This window comes from Pelodiscus sinensis, chromosome 28 (genome assembly GCF_049634645.1).
Source record: "Pelodiscus sinensis isolate JC-2024 chromosome 28, ASM4963464v1, whole genome shotgun sequence".
NCBI classification, from domain to species: Eukaryota; Metazoa; Chordata; order Testudines; family Trionychidae; genus Pelodiscus; species Pelodiscus sinensis.
In genome coordinates this window covers 14,003,006-14,018,078 of record NC_134738.1, presented here as the reverse complement: position 1 = coordinate 14,018,078, position 15,073 = coordinate 14,003,006, and the positions used below count along the sequence as shown (strand labels likewise).

Genomic DNA, 15,073 nt, shown 5'->3' with positions numbered 1-15,073 from the left:
TTAAACCCGTTTGCAGAGTTTGCTGACCTACTACATTTCAATTTGCCCTTTATTTGCTGCTCATGAACTTAAACGTTCAGGGCCTCTCTGCTGTACTGAGTACAGATTTTCAGACTTCTAGCTCTTTCAGTCTATCCTGTTCTTTTAGACAGCTGGCTTCTGCACGTAGCTAGCTATCTGATCCTTGAAGTAGCTAAGATTCACTTAATCTAGAAATGAATTTAGCTTCCTGGTGTGATGAAATATAACCTTTATTAGAAGACTTACTCAACATTGTCCAGGTCTGGGTCCAGCCCGGGACAGCGGGAGCCACATGGCCTGGGGCAGAGCTGGTCCCTGGGGCTGACCCAGAGCAGTGGGGGCTGCACGACCTGGTAGGCAGGGCCCTGGGCTGGCCCAGTCAATGGATGATCCCTGGGGCTGGGGTGCTTGCTGCCCCCTTGTGGTCATTCACGAGTATAACGACCCCATCTCTCACACCCTTCCCCTTCCCTTTGATGCAAACCAATTGCATTCCACACACATCCCTTTGTCTTGGCACAACCAACCCCTGAAGAGTTCTTGAACAAACAAACTCACAGGTGAACAAACAGACACACAGATGCACAAGCTCTCAACAATATATAGCAGAGGATGCACTTCTCACAGAAAAAAGGTCATCCAAGGATGATAAAAGAATAGCTCATGATTCTGGAGACCAATACACATAATCAAATAAGTACTCACTGCAAGTACTTTGCAAGTAATCCTGGGGAAAATTTGCTTTTATTACCAAATGCATAAAATTGTGATATTTGTGGCCCATAAACTAACAGGCAAAAAGTCTAAAGTGGGTGGATATTTTGTCATTCATATCTTGGCATAAGGACTACAGAATGTTGTTTACTAAATATAGAAGAAAGTAAATACTGAGGGATAATACTGAATTCTATCCGCCTAAGCCTTAACTCTATTTGCACCCATTTTAACCTTTCAAGAGGCAACACAGCTATGGGAGAATGAGATTCTATTCCACCTCTGGGATCATTCTCCAATTGGTTTTGATTGCAGGTTGTGGTGTTACTTGTGGAAATGTCAGTTTGGAGGCAGACAGACATTGGAGGCAGACCCAGAGACACCCACTCAAAGCAGCACCAGCCCCTGACAGAACAACAGATGCAAAATCCGCAGAAATAGCTCCACTTCTGCTCCCCAGAAACCTTTCAAGATCCGCGGACCCTACATTTGCCTGTCACAACATGTGGTGCACCTCACCCAGCCCCAAGGCCAATCATGTGGATGACATCAAACAATCAATCCCGCTCAACAATGAAATTACTTGGGGGAAATGATAAAGGACTAAACCATCCTGTCATCTGTGGGTGAACACTTTTCACAAAGTGATCACTCTATATTTATCCTGCTGTGCCCTCAAAGGAAACCTGCATGCCACTTTCAAAAGATAAGACTGAGAGCTTAAATTCATTACTCTGCAAGACACGAACCATGATGGACTAAGCACAGGCCTCAGATTTATGGCTTATTACAACAATCTGTAACCCGCTAATCTCCTCTTTGTCCTATGACCGGAGAGGTGTTAAGAAGCTCTTCTACCTTGAATGTGCTCTTACAATATAAGCTAAGTATTTATGCTAAACAATCTGTTCCAACGTGCATTTTCCCGAGATGCTGGGAATTTCTTTCCCAGACCCAAAGAAGAGTTCTCTGTGGCTCAGATGTTTGTTCAATAAAAGATATTACTTCTCCCACCTTGTCTTTCTAATATCCTGGGACTGACACAGATACACTGCATACCTTAAACTCAGTATTCCCACTTGTAAACAGAGGAAATATGATCTGGAATTAAACATGGATAAAGCAATGCAAAATGTTCTGGCTTAATTTGCATTTCAACATGGCAGAGGGAAGAGGACACCAGCTTTCCATTTTCATCTCTCCTCGATGCATGAGACTTTAAGGAGCACAGAGAAACTGCCTTGTAGACATCTGAATTAAAGGCCCCATTGGATGCTACTGAAGTATAAATATTAAATTATAGTGATGTTAGCAGTATCTACATATAACATTTATGACACATCCTGAAAGGCCTCCATGCAAAGAAATAGGATTGCTGTAGATACATCACCTTTTCTGATTGTTTAAATTAAATATGCAGAAGAACAGTAGATTTTCATGCCCTGCACTTCTGAGATAAGCCACTGCTATCTGGCTAGCTATGGGAATTAGAAAGCAATGAGAAGTTCAAGTTTTCAGTCTACTACTTTTTTTTCCCCTTTACTTTTTAAGTCAAATTATCCTCATCCTTCCATCATCTTTGGGGACAGAATAAGAAAATTTGCCCTACCAGTAGATCTTCATAGCTTTTGATACAGCCTCCCAAAATATTCTTGCTAGCAAGTTAAGGAAGTATGGATTGGATAAATGGACTGTAAGGTGGATAGAAAGGTGACTAGATCGTTGGGCCCAATGGGGAGTCATCAATGGCTCGATGTCTGGTTGATGCTCAGTTTCAAGCAGAATGCCCCAAGGATCGGTTCTAGGGCCGGTTTTGTTCAACATCTTTATTAATGACCTGAATGAGAGGATGGATTGCACCCTCAGCAAGTTTGTGGATGACACTAAGCTAGGGGAAGAGGTAGATACATTTGAGGGAGGGAGAGGGTCCAGTGGGATCTACACAGATTAGAGGATAGGGTCAAAAGAAATCTGATGAGGTTCAACAAGGATAAGTGGATGAAGTATAAATATTAAATTATAGTGATGTTAGCAGTATCTACATATAACATTTATGACACATCCTGAAAGGCCTCCATGCAAAGTAATAGGATTGCTGTAGATACATCACCTTTTCTGATTGTTTAAACTAAATATGCAGAAGAACAGTAGATTTTCATGCCCGTAATGGGAGGTTTCGCTTTACAAGCCTATTTTCTCAGCTTACTCAGGAGAAACTGGTCCATTCTCAGTCTGATCACATGCTCCTGACTAATGCGAATTGAGTGCTGTGCTGTTGTCAGATGTTTTTTAAAAAAACAATTAGTCCTGAAGGTGATGATCTGTAAGACTCTGGATGCCCAAAATAAAAATCCAGCCTTGGATCAAGTAATCAAGTTAACACAGTAAGGCCACAAACCTGCAATGAGCTTTGCATGGGTACAGCAGTCTGTTTGCAAGGACCTCCTGCAGAGTCAGGATCCATCTGTTCAGATCTGCCTTCTGAGAACCATATTTTATAGTTAGAGTTAGAATTAAGGTGGCGGGGTAGGATAACCTTATGTCTAAAGCACATATCTGTCCATGCCTCATCTGCAGAGCACAAAATAAAGTGCCTTACCTCTTTCACCTCTGTACTTGCGAATACCTTCAAGATGCTTGTTATTTGCCTCTGGCCAATCTGGCATCGCTACTATAAATTATCTGTGTGTGCTATTATTACTTATTGTTGTGGTGTTCCTATTGACCCCCTCTGCCTTCTCTTCACTACGAGGAAGATCAAAGTTGCTGCATCGATCTTCCGGAGTTTGATTTAACAAGTCTAGTTAAGACTCACTAAATTGAACTCAGATGGCACCCCCCCCCCAGTGACCGGTGGTATTCCTGCTCTTGCAAGGAGTCAGGGAAGCTGATGGGAATGTTTACTCCCTTCGGCCTCCTACTGTGGGGATGTCGCCAAGCTCAGCTAATGTAAGCCGACTCCAGTGATTTATTCTACATTGCTGGAGTTGTGTACCCTTAAGATGAGCTTCTGGGTCTAATGTATACCTGGTCTCAGCTCTTTAACCCTTCCTCCGCATAATGCCTTTAGTTATATACTTTTGCACATGCATGTCGTACCTTTTTTGCCCAGAACTCTGCTTTTCTTAGGTAGTCCTACTATGCACAGTCTTCCAAGTTCTTTTACTTAGCTTGTGAGCAAATATTCAGGTTTCAGCAAATGTTCAGGCAGAGTTTTCCCATTAAGAATTGAGATTCTTTAATGGCAGGAACACCCAGAGAGTTTTTGGCCACCTCGGTTCAATGACTGGTGTGAGTATGTACAGAAACAAAGTAGTTCTTATACCATACACTCTGCATCACTGTCGTCTCCTCTACTGGGAAATGGAGCTCCAGAGCAGCACGGGAAATACAAGCTGCAGAAATCAAGGTAGCACTATTCTACATAGGGTAAACTGAGGCAGAGTTGTGGGGTGGTCTCCAATGTTATTCAGCAGCTTAGTGACAGATTAGGGAACAGAAGCCGATGAAGAAGTTACCTCTAGAATAGATGTCTGGATCTGTAGGATCTGCTCATGGCCCTTGACTTGCCGAACACAGATCTTGCAGGACAGCTGTGTGGTTGCGGGAGTGTAACGCTCCAGTGAAAAGGCACAGTGCAACGGCTGTTGGCTGCTACACCACACACGAGAGAAAGGAACCTCCTTTGGAAGGAATGTGTCCCAGAGACACAGCGAGGAGAAGAAAGAAAGGGGGAAAAAAGAGAGAGAAAAGCTGTGACAACAGCAAAGCAGGAGAAAAACATAATTATTATGTACACGATTTTTGCTGGAATAGCTTTTGTAATAATGTCCCAGTAAATGTCGAATAGCACAAAACTAATTAACGTCAATTCCAATTGAAAACGGCAATGTTAAGATTATCACAAGCTTAAATTTCACTCTGCCACATGGACGATGCAAGAAAATTCACTTTTTTTTTTTTTTTTTTAAAGAAATGTATTTCGCTCAGAGGAATGTTTTATTTATTACCCCCTCAGACTCAAGAATTCCAAATTCTTTCCCCACCTTGTAGCTCTGTAACTTTCACACTAAGTATTACAGAATCCTTTAGACTGGAGATAGACTAGACCCCTTAGGTCAACCAAGGTCCCATGAACCATTTGCAGGATCTGTCCCTTCAGCACGTTTATCCAGTGCCTTCGTAAGTCCCTTTTTGAATCTGAGTGATGTCACTTCCCTTGACAGACTTGCAACAACACATTACACCTCACAGTTAGGATAAAGGTAAAAGGAAGAGAGGCTGATTGCTCTGGCTACCTGGATTTCCCATGAAGATGAGGATCTGGAAGTACTCAGGAGAGCATATAAGAACATAAGAATGCCCCTATTGGATCAGATCATTGGTCCATCTAGCCCAGTCTCCTGTCTGCTGACAGTGGCCAAAACCAGATGCCCCAGAGGGGGGGAATACAACATGTAATCCTTACATGATCCCTCCCTATCACCTACCTCCAGAGAAACAGAGGCTAGGGACACCATTCCTACCCATCCTGGCTAATAGCCATTGATGGACCTAACCTCCATGAATTTATCTAGCTCTTTTTTGAGCCCTGTTAAAGTCCTAGCCTTCACCACATCCTCTGGCAAGGAGTTCCACAGGTTGACTGTGCGGTGAGTGAAGAAAAACTTCCTTCTATTTGTTTTAAACCTGCTGTCTATAACTTTCATATGCTCAACAGGGGACAATTAATTTTCTTATGATCCCTTTCATGACTTTCAGTATCTTGCAAGGTAACATATTTCAGAGGGGTCGCCATGTTAGTCTGTTTCAACAAGAACAACGAGGGGTTCCGTAGCACTTTAAAGATTAAAACACTTATTAAGCATAAGCTTTCATGGGCTGGAACCCACTTGTCAGAGACAGGATGTAGAAACTTCAGTTTGGCAGGTAAAAATCCACCGGCAAAGATGGGTGTTTTATATTACTATGGTGAAGACCAGCGTGAAGGAAGTCAATTCAACCAGGCCCCCCTCCAAACAGAGATGTGAATAGCAAAAGAGGGGAAATTACTTTTTGTTGTGAGCTGGCAGCTCCCTGCCTCCTTCATACCCAGTCTGATAGAGTCAAGTTTGCACGTGAATTACAGCTCTGCAGTTTCAGGCTGAACCCCATTGCTAAATCAGACCATCTAGCCACTGAAGTGACACTATGACAGGACCTAATTGCATCCTCCGCACCATCAAGGGCTTGTTCTTCTGAACATCAATCTACAGAATCATAGAATACTAGGACTGGAAGGGACCTCAAGAGGCCGTCGAGTCCAGTCCACTACCCTCATGACAGGACCCAGTACTGTCTAGACCATCCCTGATAGACATTTATCAACCTACTCTTAAATATCTCCAGAGATGGAGATTCCACAACCTCCCTGGGCAATTTATTCCAGTGTTTCACCACCCTGACAGTTAGGAACTTTTTCATAATGTCCAACCTAAACCTCCCTTGCTGCAGTTTAAGCCCATTGCTTCTTGTCCTGTCCTCAGAGGCCAAGGAGAACAATTTTTCTCCCTCCTCCTTGTAACACCCTTTTAGATACTTAAAAGCAGCTATCATGTCCCCTCTCAGTCTTCTCCTTTCTAAACTAAACAAGCCCAATTCTTTCAGCCTTCCTTCACAGGTCATGTTCTCTAGACCTTTAATCATTCTTGTTGCTCTTCTCTGGACCTTCTCCAATTTCTCCACATCTTTCTTGAAATGTGGTGCCCAGAACTGGACATAATACTCCAGCTGAGGCCTAATCAGTGCAGAGTAGAGTGGAAGAATAACTCCTCATGTCTTGCTCACCACACTCCTGTTAATGCATCCTAGAATCATGTTTGCTTTCTTTTGCAACAGTGTTGCACTGTTGACTCTCATTTAGCTTGTGGTCCACCAGAACCCCTAGATCCCTTTCTGCCGTACGCCTTCCTAGACAGTTGCTTCCCATTCTGTATGTGTGAAACTGATTGTTCCTTCCTAAGTGGAGCACTCTGCATTTGTCCTTATTAAACTTCATCCTGTTTACCTCAGACCATTTCTCCCATTTGTCCAGATCATTTTGAATTATGACCCTGTCCTCCAAAGCAGGAGAACAGGGATATGTGACGTATGCCATGATGTGCAAACTCGACACGAGCAGACCTGGTCTGAATAAAGACTGGGAGTGGCAAGCTCACTACAAAAAGTGAATTTTCCTCCTTTGGTCTTCTCACCTTCTCATCAATGGTGGGAATGGGCAACACCTGATGCCCACCCTGATGGACTTGATCTCATTTGCACTGGTCTCCTGCGTGGTAATGTAACGCAGCCATCCGTGCTAGTGTATATAACCCTGTCAAGATGAAGTTTCCACTTCATGTATCTGACAAAGTGGGTTCCAGCCCAGAAAGAGCTTATGCCCAAATAAATTCATTAGTCTTTCAGGTGCCACAGGACTCTGAGGCTACGTCTACATTGGCCCCAAATTCCGGAAAAGGGATGCAAAGCAGGTAAGTCAGCATAGGGAAATCCGCAGGGGATTTAAATATCCCCCGCGGATTTAAATAAACATGTCCGCCGCTTTTTTTCCGGCTTGGGGAAAAGCCGGAAAAAAGCGTCTAGACTGGCGTGATCCTCCGGAATAAAGCCCTTTTCCGGAGGATCTCTTATTCCTACCTTCCGCGGGGATATTTAAATCCCCCGCGGATTTCCCTATGCTGACTTACCTGCTTTGCATCCCTTTTCCGGAATTTGGGGCCAGTGCAGACGTAGCCTGAATGTTCTGCTAATCTTCTCACTGTTTAGAATACTGCAAAGTTAAGCGATAGGACCTCCTGTAATAACTTTCCTTCAACTTTTGCAGAGCCAGGTGAAAATAACGCAAACAAAATGCGGTCTATTTGTTTAAAAATATTTGAGTCATGAGAACTTGGCAAACTGGAAAGCGTGGGGGGGGGGGAGAGGGAAGCATTCAAGGCACCAACAAGGCATTATCTTTATCTACAAGAAAATAATTGGGTTTAAAATGCAGGTTCAAATGCATTATTTTGAACTAGTGTTGGTTTCCTTGTGTTCTCTTTAAATTTTAGCTTCATAAATATTGAAAGAAAGAATTGATTTGAGAAGTGTGTGGAACGGGGCAATGCAAGAAAGAACAAAAAACAGATTTCATCTGGTGATCCTTAACTCATTAACCCTTTACACAAGGAACCATAATATTAACTGATGCTAAAGCAGATTATAGACTTGAGTGGATTTTAAGTGGCTATATTCACATTAGAAGATGTTATCAATGACTATAAGTGACCATTTAGCTGCTGGACTCTAATCAAGTGTTTATAGTGTAATTATCATTAAATCATGCATTAACCCTCTTATATGGTAATTACAAATTGAATTGTTAGTCTCTAAGGTGCTGCAGGACTCTTTGTTGTTTTTTAAGTCTTAACGTAAACTGTAACTTTTAATACCTCATATCAGTGGAAAACAAGAGTTCTCCTTCCTTACTTCCTTCCCTCCACCATATCTGCCCCAGGAAACCCATTTTTCTTGACTATCTATCTACCCCCATCCATCCATCCATCCATCCATCCATCCATCCATCCATCTAGGGTTTGTGTCTATCTGTACGTGTGCAAGCATGTTCGTTGAAGAAATCCTCCTAAAAAGCCAGGACCACCAGATGTGGGAGGCAGCTTCTTCTTATCCTAACTTAGAGCCTGGTCAGGGATGGGCTGTGCCAGGACAACAGGAAGCCCTGGAAAAGGGACTGTTTTCCACAACATGCAAGGGGAGGGGCTGCTGTTCTGAGGGACGCAAAATGAGAGTGGGTCTGTGGGCAGGGAGCCTGCAGGCTAGAGCCGCACCACCACAAGGCTGGCGCTCAGTCATCTTGCCTACCAGTGTACCACGTAAATAGCCTCCTTCCCCAAACACTTTCCTCCCTTTGGCTGCAGCTCTAGAGGGGTTGGCAGAAGACCCCGGCAGCTAGAGGAGGACTGGGTGGGGGGAGAAAAAAGGGCCCTGGCAGCTGGGGGTTGGAGAGGGGGAAAAAAAGGCACCCTGGTGGCCAGGGAGAAGGCTGCGGGAAGAGAAAAGTCCCATGCCAGATGGGACACCCAACCCTGAGACCCTCCTCAGCCCCAACCCTCATTCTTGCCCCCTGCCCTCAGCCTCCTGCACCCACTTCCCCAAAAGACCAGCCCCCTGCCCTGCAGGACCTGGGCAATGCTGGGATAGTCTGCTAATCAGCATGTAAGGCTCAATACATTGACAGCAAAAATGCAACCTATATCCCTCACGACACTAAGGGTGTGTCTAGACTACAGGGTTTTGTCGACAAAAGTGGACTTTTGTCAACAAAACTAAACCTGCATCAACTCAGCAGTTTTGTCGACGCTGGTAAACCTCATTTTACGAGGAATAACGCCTTCTGTCGATAGAGTTCTGTAGACAGAAAGCATTATTGCATCTAAACTGTCCTTTGCGTCTACACTGCCATGTCGACAAAGCAGCTTGCTTTGTCGACAGAACTGAATGTAGTCTAGACGCTCTTTGTCGACAGAAGCTTCATCGACAGTATCTGTCGACAAAACTTCTGTCGACAAAAGCCTGTAGTCTAGACGTACCCTAATTGTATAACCTTGTACGTCTACAGCCTTCTTCCGCCGGAGACACTTCCCAACCAAAACAGTCACAGCAGCTTTCTGCAGGCAGGTAAGGTGGATACACAGCAGAGATGGTTTCACTCACCCTTGAAATGCAGCTAAATCGGCCCCTTCTCAAGACTGTCACGGGTTACACAAACCGACGCACTAAGTGGTAATTAAAAGCGCTATATTTAGTGCCTCGGTCCGTCGCCGTCGCCAGATACCAATGGTGATAAAGAAAACATTAAAAAAATATTAAAAATGGCGCAGCGGTAATTAGATTTTTCCCGAGTAATCATCTTCTGCGTTCGTTCAGCGTGGGGGGAGCGGCTCAGACGGGAACGCACCGAGCTGAGAAGAATGATGTGAAAAGTAATACAAGAGGACAAAGTGCTGCGAAGTTATGAGTGTTTGAAGTATTGCGGAAATGCTTTTAGTTTGATTCCCCATTATAATTAGGCTCCGAGCAGATGGAGAGAATGTAAATCACCTCCTATCAGGAGACAGGCTCTGGATCACCGAAAGGGCTCGGGGGAGGGGAACCCAGCTGATTTTTAGTTAAGGAACAGGGCTGTCTGGCTTCTTACCTTGTTTGTCTGAGCTTTACCCTCAGCTGACACTGCACCCCCCCAAGGGGTTCCGGTAATCATTTGCTAAGTGGTGGGATGTCCAACATGACCTTGGTATATTACAGGAAAACTCTCCCCGTGTTGTTGGCTTTTTTGTGGTATTAACCCCACTGCTTTTCCTTTGGATTTACCATCTGTGAAAAGCTTCGCGCCTCCTGCCCTTGCAAAGCCCAAGACATGGCACAATCAGCTCTCCTCCGTCTCCCTAATACAGGCAGAGGGAATTCGCATCCATGCGCCTGGTCGGCGGGACTCAGGCAGTGCCTCAAGCGGGGGGACACAACTGATTGCGGCATTCAATTCCTTCGTAAAAAGCTGCTGGTAATTCAGATGCATGTTCCTCCGCCCTCTGAATTTCAAGTGGGCAGAACTGAGTGCCCCTGTCTGTGCTGCCGCTGCTTCCGTGTTTGCTGGTTCAATGGCATGTTTTCCACTCGGGCTAGGTCTACACTACAGATGGGTTTGATTTTTTTTTGAAAAACAGCCATTTTTCCAAAAAAAACTTGCAGAGTGTCCACACTTCAAGCGCATTTTTGCGCAACAAAAATTTGAAAGAAGAGTGTGGGGGGGTTTCTGGTGTAGGTATTCCTCATTCTACGAGGAAGAACGCCTTTTTGAAAAAGAGCTCTTTCGCAAAAAGGTGTGTGGGAATGGGGAAGGGGTTTTTTTTTTGCACAAAAAGAGAGAAGCCCTGGAGGCCATTTTGTGCATAGCAATCAGAGCTTACTTTTGAGAGAGCGTCCATGCAGTCTGGACACTCTCTTTCGCAAAAGTGCATCGCTTTTTCAATGTGCTTTTGCAGTGTGGACGTGCTCTTGCGCAAGACGTTTTTGCGGAAGATCTCTTCCAATAAAAGCTTCTTGCACAAGAAGCCTACAGTATAGTCATAGCCTCAGCTCTGCAAGCCTGGAGTTCTTGGGGCATCACTAGAAGCTACCGTAAGGGAGAGGAGGCGCAGCTTTCAGGACCCCCTGTCCATGCTTCATTGAATCTTGGCACCCAGGCAGAACAGCACACAGCTCTTGACAGGGAAAAAGGCACCCAGCCAGCATTCCTTGGAAGAGGGATGCTTGTCCAGCTGCACAGAAGAGATTCCAATGCTGTCCAGCTGATGAACAGAGGGTCCCCGGCCAGGTTTTTTGTTTCTCCTGGTGGTGCATATTTGCACGTCTCAGTGCACACACAAAAAATTATTCTGCATGTGGATGGAAAAGATTTGGGGGAACACTGCACCCAGGTCCTGCCTAACACTAAGTACTGCACGGGAATACTCCTTGTCTAACTCCTGCTTCCGTACGTCCGGCATACTGGTTCTTCTGCAAGAAAAAAAATGCCTGTATTTATGATGCTAGCATCAGGCCATCATTCAATTCCCTCTGCCTCATGCTCTCCAAGAATTGATTTCTCTTTCCCTTCCTCTCTCATACACACGCACAATTAATTGAATGAACAATCAAGATGCACACACTAAACCCAATTATTTGTAAGCTAGGAGCATGGAGAAATGTCTGAGGCAAATAGGATGCAGTTCAATAAGGACAAATGCAAAGTGCTCCGCTTAGGAAGGACCAATCGGTTTCACACACACAGAACGGGAAGTGACTGCCTATGAAGGAGTACTGTATTTTAGTGAATATAACCCGCGGGTTTTATGCATTTTTACAAACCCCGCACCACCCCCCCCCCGTGGGGTATACTCATGCGCGGGGTATACAAAACTTTTTTTTACTCACCTGGGGGTGAGTGCGGCTATGTGGGAACCAGGTGGTGAGTGCTCTCCTGCCCGGAGGCTGGCTAAGTCCCCGTCCTTCCACGGCACCATAAATTAGCGAATATACCACCCGGCACAGTTTGAAATACAAGTCTTGTATACCCAGCGGGCTATACTCGTGCACGGGGTATACAGGGTTTTTTTTACTCAAATAGCAAAAACCACGGGGTATATTCAGATGTGGGGTATATTGGGGTGCGGGGTATATTTGCTAAAATACGGTACTGCAAAAACAGATCGAGGGGTGGTTGTGATCCGCAAGCTAAATATGAGTCTAAAGTGAGACACTGCTGCAAAAAAAGCAAATATCATTCTGGGCTGCATTAACAGGAGTGTGGTGATCACGACACGAGAAGTAATTCATTCTGCTCCACTCTGTGCTGATTAGGCCTCAACTGGAGTCTTGTGTCCAGTCCTGGGCACTGCATTTCAGGAAAGAGAAATTGGAGAAGGTCCAGAGGAGAGCAACAAAAATGATTAAAGGTCTAGAAAACATGAGCTACTAGGGCAGATTGAAAGATTTAGGTTGGGTTAGTCTGGAAAACAAAAGACTGAGAGGGGACATGATAGCCTGTATCAAGGACATAAAAGGGTGTCATAAAGAGGAGGAAGAATAATGATTCTCCTTAATGTCCAATGATAGGACAAGAAGCAATGGGCTTAAACTGCAGCAAAGGAGGTTTAGGTTGGACCCTAGGAAAAACTTGATAACCATTAAGGTGGTTGTGGAATCTCCATCATTGGAGATTTTTAAGGGCTAGTTAGACAAACATCTATCGGGGTGCTTGGCCCTGCTGTGAGGACAAGAGATTGGACGTGATAACCTCTCGAGGATCCAGTTCTAGGACTTTAATAGGGTTCAAGAAAGAGCTAGATAGATGCATGGAGGTTAGGTCCATCAATGGCTATTAGCCAAGATGGGTATCCCTAGCCTCTGTTTGTCTGGAGGTGGATAAGAGGAGAGGGATCACATGAGGATTACCTGTTGTGTTCCCTCCCTCTGGGGTATCTGGTATTGGCCACTGTCGGCAGACAGGATACTGGGCTAGATGGACCTTTGGTCAGACCCAATATGGCCGTTCTTATGTTCTAGTATTCTGCGATCATATGGAAATTGCTGGATTTGCTCTGGGTCCATCAAGTCCCGGCCTGTATTTAACTCCTGAGTCAGTAGCAAGTTACCAATGGTGATAAAGAAAACATTTAAAAATATTAAAAACTGGAGCAACTGTCATGAGATTTTTCCAGAATACTCATCTCTGTTTTCATTGGGAGCACTAAATATAGTGCTTATAGACTTGTGCGTAAGAACCCGCAGATGAGGGCCAATTTGCTTCCCACGGTACGTCTCATTCTGGTTTCTGCTGTCAGCAACCGGTTCAGAGCCTAACGCAGGAGCTTCTCTAATCCGTCTCAACAGCACTCATCCTCCTCTTCCCCAATCCGTCTCAACAGCACTCATCCTCCTCTTCCCCAAAGTCCATGACCCTCACTTGTTTGTTAGGTCATATTTCCAAAGATTGTAAGTTCTTTGGGGCGCACTCGGTATGGTGTCAACGCGAGTCTCTTTCAGTCATTTTTGGTTTGGGGGGAAATGTTGAGTGAGGATCATGAAATAAAAAGGGAGCCAAAGTTGGAGAGAAATTTGCTAAACTCTAGGAAAACAGGCCTTGGGGCTCAAGGCTCACTTATAAAGGAAATTGTCTACACTAGGAAACTATTTTGAACTAATGACTTAACTCCCGATTTTAACTTAACTTCGACTTAACTCCCGATTTTACAAAATCGGACTAGCATGTCCACACTACAGGGAAGTCTCAAAATTAGTCTGAGGCATGCTCCATTAATGTGGACGCACTACCTCGAACTTAGAGCCACAGGAAACATTACGGAGTAATTCGTTCAATAGTGGCACCAGAGCACCTTGCCCGAGGAGGTTGTGAAGGCTAGGACTATAACAGGGTTTAAAAGAGAGCTAGATAAATTCATGGAGGTTAAGTCCATAAATGGGTATTAGCCAGCATGGGTAAGGAATGCTGTCCCCAGCCTCTGTTTGTCAGAGGGTGGAGATGGATGGCAGGAGAGAGATCGCTTGATCATTACCTGTTTGATTCACTCCCTCTGGGACACCTGGCATTAGCCACTGTCGGCAGACAGGATACTGGGCTGGATGGACCTTTGGTCTGACCCAGTCTGGCCATTCTTCTGTTCTTACATTAATACTATTTCAAAATAACTATTTCAAAATTCAGGACTATGTAGCACTTTAAAGACTAACAAGATGGTTTATTAGATGATCATCTAATAAACCATCTTGTTAGTCTTTAAAGTGCTACATAGTCCTGTATTTTGTTTCAGCTACACCAGACTAACATGGCTACATTTCTATCACTATTTCAAAATTAGCCTTATTCCTTGAGAAAAGCTGAAGTACAGATTTAGAAGTAAGCAGCCTGTTATTTCAAAATAATGGGCTTGGTAGTGTGGATGCTCCGCTTATTAATTTGACCCAAGGGGAGTTATTTTGGAGTAAAATATTAGTGTAGATTGGGGCTTTGTGATATTTTATTTTCTCATGCCGGGCCCAAATCATGTCAGCTGATCTAAAGATTCATCACAGACCACGTTTCACTGAGCAGAGAATATGAAGTTAGTGCAAATTCTGCCGCCGTTCCTTTTAAAAAACAATCATTATTATTTCTCAGCCAGCCACGTCGTTCAAATTGCACACAATTATAAAATGCAAATATTTATCTAGCTGCACGATCATCTTGACAAACCCATTTCCATGACAGAAGTTCTGCAGGAACTTTCGTTCAACCCTGTCCTGCCGCTAATGCTGAAAAAGCAGGTCCTCAAAGCCCAGCCTGTAAAACTCCTGTGGGGTTTTACATCAATCCATCCCATTCTGCATTCTTCTCAGAGCAGGCATGACATGATTATTACTACTTACATGCTGCTCTGTGAGCTATGGCTCCCCCACCTGATATTTTTATCTCTCATTTAATCGTCATTTTGGAGGGTGCCACTCGCATTAGATCCAGCAAAGTGAGGCCCTTGCAACCCATAAAGATAAATATGGAGAAATTTGCATGGCTATCAAGACTTGTTTTAACAGCGCCCTGCAGTTCAATTTGGCCTGGCAGCACCGGAATATTGCTTGCCAAGAGAGTACGCAGACGCCGACGTCTAACACACCATAAACGATATATTTATTCATAGAAATTGAACTTAGCATTAGAGAAAGTGCTGAACCACACACAAAACGCTTTGGGCCCTTCAAGTAACTC

The 15,073-nt window shown here is 44.3% G+C and overlaps 1 protein-coding gene across 1 annotated transcript in view; it reads right to left on the bottom strand.

Moving 5' to 3' along the window:
- UNC5D (unc-5 netrin receptor D) overlaps nucleotides 1–15,073 on the bottom strand; it is a 359,887-nt gene that overhangs the window by 14,127 nt on the left and 330,687 nt on the right. The window contains exon 18 of the mRNA XM_075910658.1: nucleotides 4,254–4,418. Coding sequence (XP_075766773.1) covers nucleotides 4,254–4,418 — 165 coding nt within the window. The remainder of the gene's footprint in view (nucleotides 1–4,253; nucleotides 4,419–15,073) is intronic.